This window comes from Bombina bombina, chromosome 7, assembly GCF_027579735.1.
Source record: "Bombina bombina isolate aBomBom1 chromosome 7, aBomBom1.pri, whole genome shotgun sequence".
NCBI lineage: Eukaryota > Metazoa > Chordata > Amphibia > Anura > Bombinatoridae > Bombina > Bombina bombina.
The window spans coordinates 428421965-428443233 of NC_069505.1; the positions used below are offsets into that span (position 1 = coordinate 428421965).

Below are 21269 nucleotides of genomic sequence, written 5' to 3' on the forward strand. Positions count from 1 at the left end.
GCAGAGGTGATAATATAGTTACAGTACAGCATTACAATGACTGTGTGACAAGCCTTGTCTACTTCTGTACAAATAAAGCAAGCAGTGTGACCATCGAAAATCAATTGCAGCAAGTAAGGAGTTAATTTATTCAGAAAACATTTACACTTAACTGGTATGTTGTTTTAGTTCAATACTACTGAATAGACCTGCAATTAAAATATGTATAAAGTATAATTTGTTATTTGCAGACTAGCAAACAGTAACAAGAATGGCGGACAGTAGTGAAAGGGGGGAGGGTTAGAGAGCTGTTTGGTGAGTGATCATGTGGTGGATGAGTGAGGAGGGATCATTACACTATAGAAATTGGAAAAAAAATAAAATAAAAAAAAAATCAACAAAAATCCCTAAACTGCATACTGGCAGACTGCCAGTACTTAAGATGGTGGTAACAAGTAAGGAAGAATGGTGTTTGAGAGGGATCAGGTAGAGATCAGTGGGTGGGAGGGTAATCCTTACACTAGAGCAAATTATAACCTTAAAGGGACAGTCAACCCAAAAATTACTTTAACTTATTTAGATTAGTTAACTAACTATCTTTACAGTAAACTGTAGCCAAATTTCCATCTAAATAAACTTTGGCAGAAAATAAACTTAGTTTCTGTTATAATCAGGGAATCTTGTAACCAGAATATTACGTTATTGATCTAACCACTTCTGCCCAGGAACAGTCTCTTCTTCAAAATCACCGTAGAGCACAGCTTGATTGCAGCCCGGCGTAGAAATAGGAGTTAATTTTTTATATTTTTTCAGGTCTGAAAGGTTTGTCTACACCTTTATGTATCCTATAGCGTAATGGCAGTAAGAAGATTCCCCCTCCCCGCCTGCAGCGTTATACCGACACATCACACATACCCAGTGTCCAAGTGTCTATGAGCAGTGTCGGGCGGGGCCTGGTGTGTGACTGTGAGGGAAGTTTAAACGGTGCCCGGTGCTACAGATGTGAAAGGCTGCACAGTAGTGATGATTACATACACAAGCACCTTATTTCAGCTAATACAAGGATGTCTGGCTATACAGCCCCCACTGATGTACGCTATAGGATACTATACTAGAGATATCAGACAAAAACTATAGCTACAAACCAGTCTGCAGAGATTAAAAAAATATGGGGGCTGTATAGCCAGACATCCTTGTATTAGCTGAAATAAGGTGCATCAGTGCTTGTGTATGTAATCATCACTACTGTGCAGCCTTTCACATCTGTAGCACCGGGCACCGTTTAAACTTCCCTCACAGTCACACACCAGGCCCCGCCCGACACTGCTCATAGACACTTGGACACTGGGTATGTGTGATGTGTCGGTATAACGCTGCAGGCGGGGAGGGGGAATCTTCTTACTGCCATTACGCTATAGGATACATAAAGGCAGGACCGTCTTTAACACAGGGCAAAAGGGGCAGCTGCCCAGGGCCCAGTTTCTGTTGAGGGGCCCAAAAGTCCTTAAAAAAAAAAAAAAAAAAAAAATTTTTTTTTTTTTTATGGTTCATACCAGACTGCTGATGGACATGGGGAACACACACATTCAGTCCTAATACTGTCACAGTCAAAAGTACTCTGCTTATATATATATATATATATATATATATATATTTTTTTTTTTTTTTTAAACTGTGCCAGACCGTGCCGGTGTCATGTGATATGCCAAGCTATTGCCATGTGCTGTTTTAGATGTGCACTGTGCAGCACTGAATGCAAAGCCCTAACTCGGCATCCAGCCATTCCCACTGCATCATTAAAGGTCCTACTGGGGTTACCACTGTTATCAGGTAACTGCTCTGGTGGTAGGGATTGTTTCTGGGTAGGGCTGACTGTAGGCTCATGCAGCAGAAAGCTGGAGCGGCAAGCACGTGAGGATTTGAGCATCTGTGCAGCTGCATACATTGCTCTCTTCAGTCTTGAGGCTGTGTGACTCATCTCACACTGTATCCATGCAGCTTTGGACAGACAGCATCCAGTCTGCTGGTCCCCTTAGCCCTGCTCTTTCTGCTGTGGCCCTAAGATCAACTAACTGAAGTTTGTTAGGGGAACAGTGCTTTGTAGAAAGTTGTCAGTGGGAAGAATAAGTGAGTTCACATACAACCCTCCCCATGCAGCATTGTCTAGTGCAAGATGAGAGGGAACTTGTTCCTAGCAAAGAAGTGACATGTGCTGCTGTGGCTGATGTATAGTGTCATGCTGATACTTCACACATTAATGTAAGGTTTATTTTTATAGTTTTTGTCTTCTCTCTGTCTCAGATTTTACAGCTTCCCATTGTAGTTCTGCTGTTCCAGTCAGTAAACTTATACTGCACCTCCATGCTTCCTCCTCAGTCTTTACCTTGCTTTGCTCCTGTTGGCTGCCCTAAATCTCTTTAATCAACTAACCTCACACCAGAATCACATTCAAAAGAATATTAAATGAATCCACAGTGGAGGAATTTCTATATTTATTTACTTATTACTACTGCTTAGGTCCAGTTTCACATATTGCAATTTATTTAATTTTTTTAAATGATTAGCTCAGCAGTGGATAATCCACTGCTGGGCTAATAATGAAAAAAAAAATTGATTTAGTTGTTTTTTGGGATGTTGGGGTGGAGAGCGAAATTGCATGGGGGGGGGGGGCAAGAATATTTTCGCCCAGGGTCCAGTCAATATTAAAGACAGCCCTGCATAAAGGTGTAGACAAACCTTTCAGATCTGAAAAAATATAAAAAATTAACTCCTATTTCTACGCCGGGCTGCAATCAAGCTGTGCTCTACGGTGATTTTGAAGAAGAGACTGTTCCTGGGCAGAAGTGGTTAGATCAATAACGTAATATTCTGGTTACAAGATTCCCTGATTATAACAGAAACTTTCACATAACATTATTTTAAGCTGAGAATAAACCCTGCAGCTCAGCGTAATTTTTTTTTTTATACAGGATATGACATTTGTGTAACAAGGAACGTTATGAAGCCTCTGCTTAGTAAGGCAAAGTGTATTTCTTTCTGTAGAATCAAATAGTGAAACCATCATATCATTTCTCTCTACTCTCAGACCATCATATCGCTGCCTGCCCGGCACTCACTGCCTCTCAGTCTCTGTAACACACAGCACACAGCATGGATGAGAGGCAGTGAGTGCCGGCCGGGTATGAACAGCTGTTAGCTGAAATTTGCAGGAGCGCGCAGGGACGAGGACTACTAGACTCGAGAAAAGGATCCTGTACTAGTGCAAGGCTTTTGGGAGACGTCAGAGAAGGAGGGGTCAGGTGGCCATTTCCAAACTGCCAGATGAGATCTAGTAAGTTTATTTTCTGCCAAAGTTTATTTAGATGGAAATTTGGCTACAGTTTACTGTAAAGATAGTTAGTTAACTAATCTAAATAAGTTAAAGTAATTTTTGGGTTGACTGTCCCTTTAAGCACTATATGTCATAGGGCTCAAATATATGATATCTCAGGTGTTAGAAAAAAAGGCTGCACAGGGCTTTAACCTTTTAATGCCGTTATGCCGTTCTTTTCCGTCATAATTACACTGGGCTTTAAAACCGTTATGACGGAATAGAACGTCATAGCTAACGGCGGTCTGGAGGGCGTTCCTAGGGTTGTAGGGACGCCCGCCAGATGCAATCCAATAATTGAAAAAATCTCGCGATCGAGGTTTCAATTTGTCTACATCGGAACAGTTGTTCCGATGTAGACACTTTAGCCCTGTCACAAAAGGGTTAACATATAGATACATACAGTTACATGTCTAAATATGTATATGTATTTATATATATATGTTTATATGAGTGTACATATGTATTTCTATGTGTATATATGTATTTACAGACATATATACACATATAAACACATAAATACATATGCAAACACACAAGACATATATAAGTTCATTGGAGCCCTTTGAAAACTTGAACAAACATATTTATGTAATATTCATATTTAATAAAGTGTTATACTGTGTATTTACTGTAAATATTTCACATTCCAATGTTCTTCACATACCAGAATATGTTCTATGTATATATAAATAGATATACCTATATATATCTGTATATACCTATAACTATATAAAATCATGTATATATATATATATATATATATATATATATATATATATATATATATATATATATATATATATATATATATATATATATATAAGTTAAAGTCATTCAGAAAGGCACTCCATATACAAATGTAGCAGCTTCCAGGGTGCACTTCAAAAAGTAATCCATTGGGTACAATGTGGGCTAGGTATGATGTGTGCTAGGTACAAGGTATGAATGTTTGGTAGGGTTAGACTGTCTAGCTGGTGGGGAATCTAGCACACCTGAAGTAAACTTTATCCCAAAGTTTAAAGAGATATAGTTAGTTGTAGTAGGTGGCGCAAACCAAGTTGCTATTCCCAATGTGTCTTACTGTAAATATGTGTGATAATATGTGGGCTCAATATATGTTAATGTTTTGATGAGTACTATTTTATATTCTCTTTCGGAAAAAATTGGATGTTGAAACTTGTTTAAGAAATAAATATGATCCTTTATTTGATTATGGTAAATTTACCCAATACTAGTGATGCTAAAAGTACAATTAAACAAAAATTTATTACAAATTCCTTCAAAGTTTAAAAAATGACACCGGTGTCTCTATGTATAAGAATGTACATAATTTTCTAAAAAATATAAAAAATTAAATTAAAATAATATCATTGAAATCTTGCAATTTATACAGTTATAGGTTTATCACAAGTTGTAATTTCTAACAAAATGTTTGTAAATACAATATTATAGTGGATAAGACAATAGTTGCTGTATAGTTCATATAGGATACTTTGTTTCAAGTTCAGCTGTGCAATTGAGATCTTATCTTAGGTAACTATATATCAAATGTAGAGGTATGTTGGTGCGATTTTTTATCACACTGTGATATAAGTATACAAATTAGTACCTTGAAGTGTATCTGTTTGATATCACTTTTGTGAGATGAATGCGGTTAAATAAACGCCGCTATGCCAATGATTTGCTTAGGTTTCTAGATCAAGCTGGTGGCAGTTCTATATGAGCTGCTGGCGGTTAAATAAATGCCGCTTTGGTTTCCTCTTGTTAGGTGGGCTTATCTGTTTGCTGCGAGAAAATTCACTTTTATATGAATGCTTGTGTAGTTGCCGTGGCCGCTCTGTTATCTTGTCCTTTGTCGGTCAGTGACCGATCGTGCTCTTAAGGGTTTCTTGGTGGGATCTTCGTTGCGGTTAGGTGCTAACCGTTTGCTGATGTTTTTAAGTATCTCCGGTTTTTCTTTTCTGTGGCTTGTCTGTCGGTCAGTGACCGATCACTATGGTATGGTTGTTGGATAACCTCCTGATGTGGAATATTTGCGTGCCTCTCCGGTCCGTTGTTCCCAGGTTTCTTAGATGTCGGTCAGTGACCAATCCGGGTACTTGAAAAAGGCTGTCCAGCCAAAACGCGTTGATACCAGAGCACACCTGCACAGGATCTGAGAAGACAAAGAGAATACCAGCTATACCCTGTTGAAATATTCAAGTTCCCACTTAGCGGCATATATTTAACCGCAAAGATCACATTGATAACTAGAATTCCTTTTTCTACTTATCCTACAAACTTTCTACTTATCCCACAACCACATTTCAGTACCCAGATCGGTCACTGACCGACATCTAAGAAACCTGGGAACAACGGACCGGAGAGGCACGCAAATATTCCACATCAGGAGGTTATCCAACAACCATATCATAGTGATCGGTCACTGACCGACAGACAAGCCACAGAAAAGAAAAACCGGAGATACTTAAAAAACATCAGCAAACGGTTAGCACCTAACTGCAACGAAGATCCCACCAAGAAACCCTTAAGAGCACGATTGGTCACTGACCGACAAAGGACATGATAACAGAGCGGCCACGGCAACTACACAAGCATTCATATAAAAGTGAATTTTCTCGCAGCAAACAGATAAGCCCACCTAACAAGAGGAAACCAAAGCACCATTTATTTAACCGCCAGCAGCTCATATAGAACTGCCACCAGCTTGATCTAGAAACCTAAGCAAATCATTGCCATAGCGGCGTTTATTTAACCGCAATCATCTCACAAAAGTGATATCAAACAGATACACTTCAAGGTACTAATTTGTATACTTATATCACAGTGTGATAAAAATCGCACCAACATACCTCTACATTTGATATATAGTTACCTAAGATAAGATCTCAATTGCACAGCTGAACTTGAAACAAAGTATCCTATATGAACTATACAGCAACTATTGTCTTATCCACTATAATATTGTATTTACAAACATTTTGTTAGAAATTACAACTTGTGATAAACCTATAACTGTATAAATTGCAAGATTTCAATGATATTATTTTAATTTAATTTTTTATATTTTTTAGAAAATTACGTACATTCTTATACATAGAGACACCAGTGTCATTTTTTAAACTTTGAAGGAATTTGTAATAATTTTTGTTTAACTGTACTTTTAGCATCACTAGTATTGGGTAAATTTACCATAATCAAATAAAGGATCATATTAATTTCTTAAACAAGTTTCGACATCCAATTTTTTTCTGAAAGAGAATATAAAATAGTACTCATCAAAACATTAACATATATTGAGCCCACATATTATCACACATATTTACAGTAAGACACATTGGGAATAGCAACTTGGTTTGCGCCACCTACTACAACTAACTATAACTAGGTACAAGGTATGCTGGGCACAATGTGTGCTAGGTATATTGTGTGCTGGGAACTGTGTGCGCTGGGTATGGTTTACGCTAAATACAATGAGTGAAGTACAGCGAATGTGTGCTGGGTGCGGGATGTGCTAGGTGTAATGAGTGCGAGGTGTAGTGGGTGTTAGGCACAATAAGTGCTGGTTAAAGTATGTACTAGAAACAATGTGCATATTACTTATCTCTGGAATTAAATCTAATCTATAAGTATCACCCCTCCCCCCCCTCCCTTATTTCTAGAGCCCACACTAGGGTTCCATCTTGGTGAATTATTTTCACCACATATCCCTGCAATTTACTTACGATATATCAATCTTTGAACAGCTATTGCAATGGGACCTGCGTGTCCGATCCTTTTGTTTGAGTATGTTTGAACAGGGGTCCGGTGTGTCCCCAAGTGTTACCTTTCCCTGCAATTTATCTACGATATATCAATGTTTGAACAGATATTGCAACCGGACCTGCGTGTCCGATCCTTTTGTTTGTGTATGTTAGATCAGGGGTCCTGCGTGTCCCCAAATGTTACCTCTTATTTGAAAACCCAATAAAGCTTTTAAAAAAAAAAAAAGTAATCCAATATGTATTTGTAGAAAAAGGCACTCACTGGTTCAGTTAAAATTTAGCTTTTAATAAATATTTAACTTAAAAATGCATAACGTTTCGGAGGCATTCCACCTCCTTTTTCAAATGCATGATACAGACATTTTTGGAAAGTACAAAAAAGCAGTATGCTTTTTTGTACTTTCCAAAAATGTCTGTATCATACATTTGAAAAAGGAGGTGGAATGCCTCCGAAACGTTATGCATTTTTAAGTTAAATATTTATTAAAAGCTAAGTTTTAACTGAACCAGTGAGTGCACAGTGCAGGGGGTAAGACGCGCAGCCCCTTTACTGGCGCACATTAAAATAGTGCTTCACTTGTAATCTATATCTATTATAAGTTTAACTGCCACTCTTTTATATACATTACAGAAAATGTTTGCCTTTAATTAGGTATAGTTGTACAATGCTGTTGGATTCCAGCACAGAAACCACAGAAAGTATAAAATCGACTCACGTCATGGTTGCCCCAGGGTCAGCCGTCATCTGATTTGTGATGAATACAGCAACATTATATTCTGTATGTGAGAAAAGCGTTTAATGAGAGGGGAACAGATAAAGTGGCTAAAATGCAAGTCTGTCAAAAGCACTGAGATAAGGGGGAAGTCTGCAAAGGCTTAGATACAAGGTAATCACAGAGGTAAAAAGTATATTAATATAACTGAGATAAGGGGTAGTCTGCAAAGGCTTAGATACAAGGTAATCACAGAGGTAAAAAGTTTATTAATATAACTGAGATAAGGGGTAGTCTGCAGAGGCTTAGATACAAGGTAATCACAGAGGTAAAACATATATTAATATAACTGAGATAAGGGGTAGTCTGCAGAGGTTTAGATACAAGGTAATCACAGAGATAAAAAGTATATTAATATGACTGAGATAAGGGGCAGTCTGCAGAGGCATAGATACAAGGTAATCACAGAGGTAAAAAGTATATTAATATATCTGAGATAATGAACAGTCTGTAGAGGCTTAGATACAGGGTAATCACAGAGGTAAAAAGTATATTAATATAACTGAGATAAGGGGGCAGTCTGCAGAGGCTTAGATACAAGGTAATCACAGAGGTAAAAAGTATATTAATATAACTGAGATAATGAACAGTCTGTAGAGGCTTAGATACAGGGTAATCACAGAGGTAAAAAGTATATTAATATAACTGAGATAAGGGGTAGTCTGCAGAGGTTTAGATACAAGGTAATCACAGAGGTAAAAAGTATATTAATATAACTGAGATAAGGAGCAGTGTGCAGAGGCTTAGATACAAGGTAATCACAGAGGTAAAAAGTATATTAATATAACAAAATGTCATTTTTTTTTAAAGCTTTTAAAACATTTAACTATTAGACCGATCTTTTCAATGCCGTAACTAATTTCTCAAGCATATTTTTAAAAAAAGACTTAATGTCTCTTTTAAAGAGACAGTCTACACCTTAGTTATCTTAAAGGGACACTGAACCCAAAATTTTTCTTTCGTGATTCAGATAGAGCATGAAATTTTAAGCAACTTTCTAATTTACTCCTATTATCAAATTTTCTTCATTCTCTTGGTATATTTATTTGAAATGCAAGAATGTAAGTTTAGATGCCGGAGCATTTTTGGTGAACAACCTAGGTTGCCCTTGCTGATTGTTGGATAAATTAATCCACCAATAAAAACGTGCTGTCCAGAGTACTGAACCCAAAGAAAGCTTAGATGCCTTCTTTTTCAAATAAAGATAGCAAGAAAACGAAGAAAAATTGATAATAGGAGTAAATGAGAAAGTTGCTTAAAATTGCATGCTCTATCTGAATCATGAAAGAAAAAAATTGGGTTCAGTGTCCCTTTAAAGTTTTACCTTAGATTAAGCTGCAAATATCCTCCTGCACCTTTCTATATCATGCAGCAGGATTGGTAAAAAAAGTTATTTTAAAATGAATATTGTTTCTGGTCATTTTGAAATGGCTGTCAAGCTTCGCCCACTGATGACATCACGATCTGAGCTGCATATGGCGTCCAATCACAAAACCCTCACTAGTTGGATTTAGCAGACTGTCAATGCTATTCAGCAGTGCCCAGATGCAGCTTGGATCATGATGTCATCAGTGGGCAGAGTTTGACGGCCATTTTAAAGTGACCATATTCTTTTTAAAATAACATTTTTACCATTTCTGCGGCATGATATAGAAAAGTAAGAGTTTAACATGACTAACGTGTAGAGTAGACTGTCCCTTTAAGGGACACTGTACTGTGAAACTTGCTGCAAGGTGTGAAATGACCCAAATTATCTTATCTATCGTTGACCACTTTTCCTGTAATTTAACTCTGAATTTTTTTTTTATTTTTTTTTTAAATTCCACTGAGTTTCTGTAAAGTAATGGACGCCATGTTTGAACTCACCGGGGTTAAACACAAAGCAGAAGTACCTCTTGGGAACTGAAAAGCACTACTGGTCCCGAGCAGAAACAGCCTCTGATCCAATCAGCAGTTGCAGATCTGAGTCATGAGACTAGCGTTGCTGATTGGATTAGAGGCAAGTTCCGCTCGGAACCTGCAGTGCTACGCACGTCCCAAGGGTCACTTCTATTGTATAAGCCCTTTTTTGGGGGTAAACACACAGAAGTGTAGGGTCGATAGTCAAAAAATTACATACCTTAACAAATTATATGACGTAAATTTCAGACTATTATTTTTCACCCTTCACTGTCTCTCCTGCTATGCACAATTAAGGACAGAGATAAAACCAGGCTGTGCTGAATATAGGATTGTTAAAGTAATTATCTAACAGGGTTTCCACTCAGCCTTGTTTAGTTTGTTTAGTATATTGTATAGCTTGTTTTATATCTATCTCTACTTGTCCTCAGCAGAAAAGAGAGATAAGGGGACAAAAGTTCAAACATGGCAGCACCAATTACTTTATAGAAACTAAAAATTTGCACTTATCTATAATATAATTGTAAAAAATACATCTTCATCTTAGTCTAAGGCTAATCTTTGCTTTGAAAACATTCCCATCAGATTCAGTACAAATACACAGACATTCATTAGACACCTTCTGAGATCTTCTGAAGCCGAGACAGCATCTGTGCCAACTTCTGCTGCCGCTCAGCTAGCTCCCCCCGGCCACTGAAGTCCACTCGGAAGAGAGCCATGATGGAATCGATGATCTGAGAAGCATAATTTCATTAGAAATTCACAGATGTATGTTATTGAACTCGACACACAGCAGGTGAGTGAATGCTATAAACACAGCTGCTTCTCACCACAACATATAATGTACAATTATAGACCAGTGTATAGCAGTATTAATTCTTTCATAAGGTAGTGAGAGTCCACAAGCCATTCCTCCTGGGAATCAACTCTTGGCCACTAGGAGGAAGCAAAGATAGCTTTTAATCCCCATCACCGCTCTGGTACCTCAGTCTTATTGTTGCCTCCAAAGGAAACATAGAAACATAGAATTTGACGGTAGATAAGAACCAAAAGGCCCATCAAGTCTACACATATTACAGGTTACTTATTACTTAGTATAGCCTTATGCATGTCCCATCAAGTCTACACATATTACATGTTACTTATTACTTAGTATAGCCTTATGTATGTCCCCTCAAGTCTACACATATTACAGGTTACTGTTTTCTCTTGATAGCCTTATGCATGTCCCATCAAGTCTACACATATTATATGTTACTGTTTTCTCTTGATAGCCTTATGCATGTCCCATCAAGTCTACACATATTACATGTTACTGTTTTCTCTTGATAGCCTTATGCATGTCCCATCAAGTCTACACATATTACATGTTACTGTTTCCTTAGGATAGACTTATGCATGTCCCATCAGGTCTACACATATTACATGTTACTGTTTCCTTAGGATAGCCTTATGCATGTCCCATCAAGTCTACACATATTACATGTTACTTATAACTTAGTATAGCCTTATGCATGTCCCATGAAGTCTACACATATTACATGTTACTTATTACTTAGGATAGCCTTATGCATGTCCCATCAAGTCTACACATATTATATGTTACTGTTTTCTTAGGATAGCCTTATGTATGTCCCATCAAGTCTACACATATTACATGTTACTGTTTCCTTATGATAGCCTTATGCATGTCCCATCAAGTCTACACATATTACATGTTACTGTTTTCTTAGGATAGCCTAACACATGTCCCATCAAGTCTACACATATTACATATTACTGTTTTCTTAGGATAACCTTATGGAAGTCCCATCAACTCTACACATATTACATGTTACTGTTTTCTTAGGATAACCTTATGGAAGTCCCATCAACTCTACACATATTACATGTTACTGTTTTCTTAGGATAGCCTTATGTATGTCACATCAAGTCTACACATATTACATGTTACTTATTACTTAGTATAACCTTATGTATGTCACATCAAGTCTACACATATTACAGGTTACTTATTACTTAGTATAGCCTTATGTATGTCACATCAAGTCTACACATATTACAGGTTACTTATTACTTAGTATAGCCTTATTTATGTCCCATCAAGTCTACACATATTACATGTTACTGTTTTCTTAGGATAGCCTTATGTATGTAACATCAAGTCTACACATATTACATGTTACTTATTACTTAGTATAGCCTTATGTATGTCCCATCAAGTCTACACATATTTCATGTTACTTATTACTTAGGATAACCTTATGTATGTCCCATCAAGTCTACACATATTACATGTTACTGTTTTCTTAGGATAACCTTATGTATGTCCCATCAAGTCTACACATATTACATGTTACTTATTACTCAGTATAACCTTATGCATGTCCCATCAAGTCTACACACATTACATGTTACTGATTACTTAGGATAACCTTATGCATGTCCCATCAAGTCTACACATATTATATGTTACTTATTACTTAGTATAGCCTTATGTATGTCCCATCAAGTCTACACATATTACATGTTACTTACTACTTAGTATAGCCTTATGCATGTCCCATCAAGTCTACACATATTACATGTTACTTATTACTTAGTATAGCCTTATGCATGTCCCATAAGGTCTACACATATTACATGTTACTGTTTCCTTAGGATAGCCTTATGCATGTCCCATCAAGTCTACACATATTACATGTTACTTATTACTTAGTATAGCCTTATGCATGTCCCATGAAGTCTACACATATTACATGTTACTTATTACTTAGGATAGCCTTATGCATGTCCCATCAAGTCTACACATATTATATGTTACTGTTTTCTTAGGATAGCCTTATGTATGTCCCATCAAGTCTACACATATTACATGTTACTGTTTCCTTATGATAGCCTTATGCATGTCCCATCAAGTCTACACATATTACATGTTACTGTTTTCTTAGGATAGCCTAACACATGTCCCATCAAGTCTACACATATTACATATTACTGTTTTCTTAGGATAACCTTATGGAAGTCCCATCAACTCTACACATATTACATGTTACTGTTTTCTTAGGATAACCTTATGCATGTCCCATCAAGTCTACACATATTACATGTTACTTATTACTTAGGATAGCCTTATGTATGTCCCATCAAGTCTACACATATTACATGTTACTTATTACTTAGTATAGCCTTATGTATGTCACATCAAGTCTACACATATTACATGTTACTTATTACTTAGTATAACCTTATGTATGTCACATCAAGTCTACACATATTACATGTTACTTATTACTTAGTATAACCTTATGTATGTCACATCAAGTCTACACATATTACATGTTACTTATTACTTAGTATAACCTTATGTATGTCACAACAAGTCTACACATATTACAGGTTACTTATTACTTAGTATAGCCTTATTTATGTCCCATCAAGTCTACACATATTACATGTTACTGTTTTCTTAGGATAGCCTTATGTATGTCACATCAAGTCTACACATATTACATGTTACTTATTACTTAGTATAGCCTTATGTATGTCCCATCAAGTCTACACATATTACATGTTACTTATTACTTAGGATAACCTTATGCATGTCCCATCAAGTCTACACACATTACATGCTACTGATTACTTAGGATAACCTTATGTATGTCCCATCAAGTCTACACACATTACATGCTACTGATTACTTAGGATAACCTTATGCATGTCCCATCAAGTCTACACACATTACATGTTACTGATTACTTAGGATAACCTTATGTATGTCCCATCAAGTCTACACATATTACATGTTACTGATTACTTAGGATAACCTTATGCATGTCCCATCAAGTCTACACACATTACATGTTACTGATTACTTAGGATAACCTTATGCATGTCCCATCAAGTCTACACATATTATATGTTACTTATTACTTAGTATAGCCTTATGTATGTCCCATCAAGTCTACACATATTACATGTTACTTACTACTTAGTATAGCCTTATGCATGTCCCATCAAGTCTACACATATTACATGTTACTTATTACTTAGTATAGCCTTATGCATGTCCCATCAAGTCTACACATATTACATGTTACTTATTACTTAGTATAGCCTTATGCATGTCCCATCAAGTCTACACATATTACATATTACTGTTTTCTTAGGATAACCTTATGGAAGTCCCATCAACTCTACACATATTACATGTTACTGTTTTCTTAGGATAACCTTATGTATGTCCCATCAAGTCTACACATATTACATGTTACTTATTACTTAGGATAGTCTTATGTATGTCCCATCAAGTCTACACATATTACATGTTACTTATTACTTAGTATAGCCTTATGTATGTCCCATTAAGTCTACACATATTACATGTTACTTATTGCTTAGGATAACCTTATGCATGTCCCATCAAGTCTACACATATTACATGTTACTTATTACTTAGGATAGTCTTATGTATGTCCCATCAAGTCTACACATATTATATGTTACTTATTACTAAGGATAGCCTTATGTATGTCCCATCAAGTCTACACATATTACATGTTAATGAGAAAAGAAGCGCAAGCCTCCTCTAGTTTAAAAGTTAATTTTTATTATACAAACTTTAAAATTCCAGCAGCAGGAAACACGAACAGCAGTGAAAGGTCTGACTAGTTTCGGCTATCCGCCGTAATCGTAAACCTGTTACACCTTGGAAATGAGGTAATTTAAAAAGGGTGTACTATTCTCCAATTGGTTAACTGAAAAGGGGTTTGGGGCTATATAGACTAACTCTTAGAGTGCTGGAATAATAATACTGATACCAGATGGCTATTTACATTGATAATATGTTCATTTACAAAGCACTATGTTATTGAAACATGTTAAATAAGTAAATAAGTGGTCCTGCACTATGTGCAGTTTAACACATATCAAAGTACACTACATTATTGAGATATATATAATTTATGATCTAAGCGAGGGTTAATCCAGCACAGGTACTGGAACATCCCACTTAATATCTCCTTTACACAGTCATATTTTCTACATGATACACTTCCAAAATATTGCACAAAATTGCTAATGCTAATAAATATTAACATGTGTTGGTTAATCAAACAGTTTTAGTGGGCTCCATACTTTTCTAATATGTTTCATCTGCTGGATGTACATAACAATCATTTTTAGACTTCATATACATGGAATATAGTTACACTTTTATATAAAAAAACATATAGATACTACAAAAAGGCCTATAAGCTCATGCTTGAACCAGGTATCATATATCCCTATTAAATGCTTCTATTCCATGTATATGAAGTCTAAACATGATTGTTATGTACATCCAGCAGATGCTCCAGATTCTTCATGAAAGGGGTCCTCAGACTGACTTAAAGAACTATTTCCCCCCTCAGAGAGCTGTTTTTGGAACAGAAGGGAGCATCAAGTACTGGGTAGTGACAAAATTACACCCTATGGCAGTTAGTAACAAGCCTGCCATAGGTCACGTGGGCACCTGTCCTTTAGCTGCCTTCTGTTGGGTCGTTGTTGTACTGCACTATTGTATCCTCTGCTGTTTACACAAACTGGATGGGCTCCCTACTGGAAGTAGTCTGTTCTGCAGCTGGTAAGCACAGTAGAGGGGGTGCATTTCAGGTAAGTAATGACACTCATGCACTCAGATAACCCACAGGCTATTAGCAGGTACATGTTCAGTACATATAGCCAGGGGACAGATTTACACATTATATAAACCAGCTGATTTACCTAGACTCTTTATTATTTTATTAAGGAAACTTTACATGATATGGTACTTACTGCTGGTTACTTCACGGCTCATTGTCATAACAGGCACTTGGCTAGAAAAGTGATTTCTGTTCCTGCTGTACCTTTAACTAGGCCCTAATTGTAGTAGTCTTTATAAACTCTCTGTTTTCAGCATGTGGTTGATGTATATTGAGTTAATTCCTCTACTCTGGCAATTACTATTTTGATATACTGGTTTGACTTCTGATTCCCCTGACTATGCTTCAGTTTAACCCTTTGTTTGGACTGACTTGGTATGTGACGTTAGCTTGTGGACTTTGCATTTGTTAAATTATTTTGTGCTGCTTTTCCTTGTGAGGCCTTGTCCCGGACTGTCTGACTTAGATAACCTTATCCCTGTATTCCTCTGCTATCAGGAAATCTGCATTAAAGAGACAGTCAACCCAAAAAATAATATAACTTAGTTAAGATAATGTATTTAACGATTTGTACAGCAAACTGTAGCCCAATTTTGATGTCAATATACTTTGCAAGTAAAAAGACTTACTAGTTCTCATTCGGCCATTTTGAAATGGCCTCCTGACCCCTCCTTCCTGGTGTCATCCAACCTTAATTTTCAGCTTTAACTGAATGAAACTTTTCAATCCTGCGAGTTCCCGTATTTTGAGCATTCGCATAGTGTGTTATATAGAGATACATTCATCTATACAAATTCAACTTCAAATCTTAAAAACACATTGCTGCAGATAGTTTCACTCAAAGCATATTGTCAGTACGATACATATTATCCATTTATAGTTGGTACTATTTGTAAGCTTGAAAGAAAAAGATGCAATATTATATTTATACCTTTTACCCCAAATAAACCTATGGGGAATAATAATCAATGTAAATCACGCATCTAAAATATGAACTATGCGCCTTCAATACATGAAGCTATCATATGATATCTAGAAAAGATTAAAACAAAGGGGTCTATTTAACAAGGGCCTAATTTTCCCTGTTCCCCTTGTTTCCGTGCAAGCCTTTGGGCTCGCCGGAAACAGGAGTTAAGAAGCAGCAGTCTTAAGACCGCTGCTCCTTAACTCATACGCCGCCTCTGAGGCAGCGTATAGCAATCCACCCAATCATGTACGATCGGGCTTATTGACAACCCCTGCTAGCGGCGATTTGGCCACGAATCTGCTGGGGGGGGGGGGGCATTGCACCAGCAGTTTACCAGAACTGCTAGTGCAATGATAAATGCCGACAGCGTATGCTGTCTGCATTTATCATTGTGCGACGAAAATGGTTCGCTATAGCGGATCATGTCCATCCACACAATGATAAATAGACCCCAAAGAGTGGGTTTGCTGCAGTTATTAAATAAATGCACAGCGGCACAGAAGAACATTGTCCTATTTTCTAGATGTGCAGGGAGGGGAGGATTTTCTAGCAGACGGTGTGCAGACTTTGATATGGACTGATTTTATATGTCTTCTTATGTTTTAATTGCTTGCTTCAGCTATGCATGATAAATAACTTTCATTGGTGTGTGAATTCTGCTGACTATCAATAGATAAGGCTAAAAGTAAAATAGCTCATGTATTGAAGGCGCATAGTTCATATTTTAGATGCGTGAGTTACATTGATTATTATTCCCCATAGGTTTATTTGGGGTAAAAGGTATAAATATAATATTGCATCTTTTTCCTTCAAGCTTACAAATAGTACCAACTATAAACGGATCGTATGTACCATTCTGACAATATGCTTTGAGAGAAACTATCTGCAGCAATGCGTTTTTAAGTTGAATTTGTATAGATGAATGTATCTCTATATAACACACTATGCGCATGCGCAAAAAATGGGAACTCGCAGGATCGAAAAGTTTCATTCAGTGGAAGCTGAAAATTAAGGTTGGATGACGCCAGGAAGGAGGGGTCAGGAGGTCATTTCAAAACAGCCGAATGAGAACTGGTAAGTCTATTGACATAAAAATTGGGCTACAGTTTGCTGTACAAATCGTTAAATACATTGGCCCATAGTTATCAAGGTCTGTTGGACCTGACCTGACAGTGCGGATCAGGTCCGACAGACCTTGCTGAATACGGCTGCTGGTGCAACGCCGCCCCCTGCAGACTCGCGGCCAATAGGCCGCCAGCAGGGGGGTGTCAATCAACCCGATCGTACTCAATCGGGTTGATTTCCGGCGATGTCTGTCCGCCTGCTCAGAGCAGGCGGACAGGTTATGGAGCAGCTGTCTTTGTGACCGCTGCTTCATAACTGCTGTTTCTGGCGAGCCTGCAGGCTCGCCAGAAACACGGGGCATCAAGCTCCACACGGAGCTTGATACATATGCCCCATTATCTAAATAAGTTATATTATGTTTTGGGTTTACTGTCCCTTTAAGTAACTTATGCAAGTTTATATTCGTCTGGATAGCGAGACTACGTTTTTACAAAGGTATGTCTTTTTTGATATTTAAATTAATAAACTTACAGTTACTTCTTAGTACTTAATTGTTGTTTGTTTTGTAGGAGCTGAATAAAGCACTAGAGTGAGTTTGGTGTGAGGTGGAGGGAGGTGTCTGGAACTCAGTATGCAGGAAAGGAAAACCAAACAAAGATAGTCTTTCTTGAATAAACTTTACCAAAGAAATGTAACAGGTCAATCAAATTAAGTTCAATATTGAACCACCAGATAAAGTTTTTACAATGAAAACTTCAAGCACAAGTCTCTCAGCAAGCACAGAACCCAGCGGGTACTGTTGGTGAGGAATGTCCAGGAACAAGAGGGCATATAAGTATCACAACAGATGTCTTTGGTCTCAGCAGTAGTATAAGCATACACAAGTATCACAGCAGGGTTTTTTGCTCTCAGCAGTAGGACAGGCATACACAAGTATCGGCAGAGGAGCAGGAATATTGTAAAAAGGACCTTCCTAGGCAATAACTCAGAACAGAGTGAGTGTAATACACAGAGTCAAAGTATTGTGTGTTTCTAATATGTAACTTCTTTGAGAGGAAGTTCCCAAGCTACATAAGAGATTTAATATAAGCCAAACATAAGTTTCACTGAGATCAAGGAGTTGTAATAACAGCAATAAACAGTTAGGCTTTACCATAGATATGAAACAAGTAGAAGACAGTACCTTTAGTCCTTTGAAGGAATACGTAGCTAGTCTCTCAGGGGAAGTTTGCAGGGTCTTAGGTTGTTTTAGCAGGCCACGGAACAGGAGAGAGGGGTTCCGGCGTTGATCCGAATAGAGCTGCAGAGAGAGAGACAAGCTTACCGCACTGCGGCCGTAGCTGATGACGTAGCCGGCGGCTTCACAGAATTCTGGAACTGTTCCAAACAGCAGATGCCGGGAAGAGCGTAGGTTTTGCAGAGCGGATGCTGAAATCACCTGTTTGGAGCTTGTAGGGCAAGTCAGGAAGCTGTTAGCTGCAACGGAGGCAAGGAGAAAATCATTGAGTAAGTGTAAACCACTTAGGGCTGACTGAAACGAAGATCGTATAGAGACTTCAATTAACCAGCAATGAACTGCTGGGAGGGAGTTCCTTATAAAGGAGGAAGGTGATGATCCTTAAAGGTACAGTCACATAGATTCAGTGCAAGGAACCTTACATAGGCCCCCCCCCCAAGGAAACCACAGCGAGGTTTCACGGACGAGGTCTGTCCGGGTGTCTCCGATGGAAAAGGGAGACGAGACGGGGAGCAGAGAGGTTGGAAGCCGGCTCCCAGGAATTTTCCTCATGCCCACAACCCAACCAATGGACCAGATAGAATAGTTGACCACGGAGAAGACGAGAATCAAGAATGCTATGGACCTGGTATTCCTCCTGAGGGTCCGAACTCACCACGTCAGGTTGCAAAACGGGAGTAGGAACATCAGCAACACAGGGTTTCACCAAGGAAACGTGGAAGGTGGGATGAACTCGCAAAGTGGGTGGAAGATCCAAAGTAACAGTAACCGGATTAGGAATAGAGGTGATAGCAAAAGGACCAATGTAAGTTCTACCCAATTTCCTACAGGGATAGCGCAACTTCAAGTTCCTAGTGGAGAGCCAGACCCGTTGTCCAACGGCATACTGCGGACCTGCCCTATGTCGGAGGTTGAAGTACTTACTCTGGGAAGCCTGGGCTTCAAGAATATGAGCCCTTGCGGAAGAAAATATGCGTGAAATGTCATTTACTGTATCGTTCACCTGGGGACAAGGCGAATCGATCCTGGGTAAAAGATCACTACGGGGATGAAGTCCATAGTTGATGTAAAAGGGGCTGAAACCAGTGGAAGAGCTGACATGGTTGTTAAGTGCAAACTCCGCCAAAGGCAAATAAGACGCCCAGGTATCCTGCTCTTGAGAGCAGTAACATCTCAGATATTGTTCCACAACTTGATTCATTCGTTCAGTCTGCCCGTTTGACTGCGGGTGAAAAGAAGTTGTGAGGCATTGTTCAATATGCAAAGCCTTACAAAGATGTCTCCAAAACCTGGATGTGAACTGCGTCCCCCTATCACTGACTACAGATTTCGGTATTCCATGCAAACGAATCACCTCTTTAATAAAAAGTTCAGCAGTATGCTTAGACGTAGGAAGAGCAGTAGTGGGGATGAAATGGACCATTTTAGAAAATAGGTCGGTGATAACAAAGATAGTAGTAAACCCATTGGACCTGGGTAACTCAACGATGAAGTCCATGGAGACCTTATCCCATGGTCTCAAAGGGGCTTGAAGTGGTTGTAAAAATCCAATTGGACGTTGTTTCGAATGCTTTGAAGTGGCACAGATAGTACAATTAGATATAAAGGATTGAACTGATTTTCTGATTCCAGGCCACCAGTAAGAACGAAGGATGAGTTCAGTGGTCTTAGTTGCACCCATATGACCAGCTAAAGGTGAGTCATGAACAGTTTTCAACACCAGTGGACGGAAGGAAGCTGGTATATACAATTTCTTTTCTTTATATAACAACCCATCTGTGTGCATGGTTGTCATCAGAATTTTGAGCAAGTTTCATCTGTGGTACGATATCTCCTATATATCCTAGAATACAGTCTTGAGGAATTATAGTGGTTGGCGTAAGGTCAGGTGTAGTTATCGTATGTTGTCTAGACAGAGCATCGGCCTTCCCATTCTTTTCTCCAGGCCTATAAGTTATGACATAGTTAAACCTTGAGAAGTAAAGACTCCATCGTAGTTGCCTGGAGGAGAGGGTTTTATTGGTTTGCAGATATTGCAGGTTCTTATGATCAGTGAATATTACAATGGGGTGAACAGTACCCTCCAATAAATGTCTCCAGTGATCGAATGAACTTTTGATCGCCAACAACTCCTTTTCACCGACAGGATAATTAATTTCGGCAGGTTGTAGAATCCTGGAAAAATAAGCTACAGGATGCAATGGATCCTTGAATGACGGTCTTTGGGAAAGGATTGCACCAATTGCGTATTCGGAAGCGTCAACCTCTAAGACGAATTGATGGTTCATATCTGGAAATCTCAAGATGGGAGCTGTAGAAAATCTTTCCTTAAGGATACTAAAAGATTCTTGAGCTTCAGGTGTCCAACGGAAAGTGCTATGTATTTTTGTGAGTTCTGTGAGAGGTTTAGCAATTGCAGCAAATCCAGGAATAAACTTCCTATAAAAGTTAGAGAAACCCAGGAAGCGTTGAATTTCTTTTCTAGTGCTAGGAATTGGCCACTCAAGCACAGCTTGTACTTTTTTGTCATC

General features: G+C 38.1%; 1 protein-coding gene across 1 annotated transcript in view; it reads right to left on the minus strand.

The window, feature by feature from the left end:
- DMC1 (DNA meiotic recombinase 1) overlaps positions 1 to 21269 on the minus strand; it is a 165715-nt gene that overhangs the window by 10015 nt on the left and 134431 nt on the right. Inside the window, exons 9-10 of the mRNA XM_053689434.1 lie at positions 10408 to 10522; positions 7833 to 7893 (exon numbers count right to left, since the gene is read on the minus strand). Of these exons, the coding sequence (XP_053545409.1) occupies positions 7833 to 7893; positions 10408 to 10522 (176 nt within the window). The remainder of the gene's footprint in view (positions 1 to 7832; positions 7894 to 10407; positions 10523 to 21269) is intronic.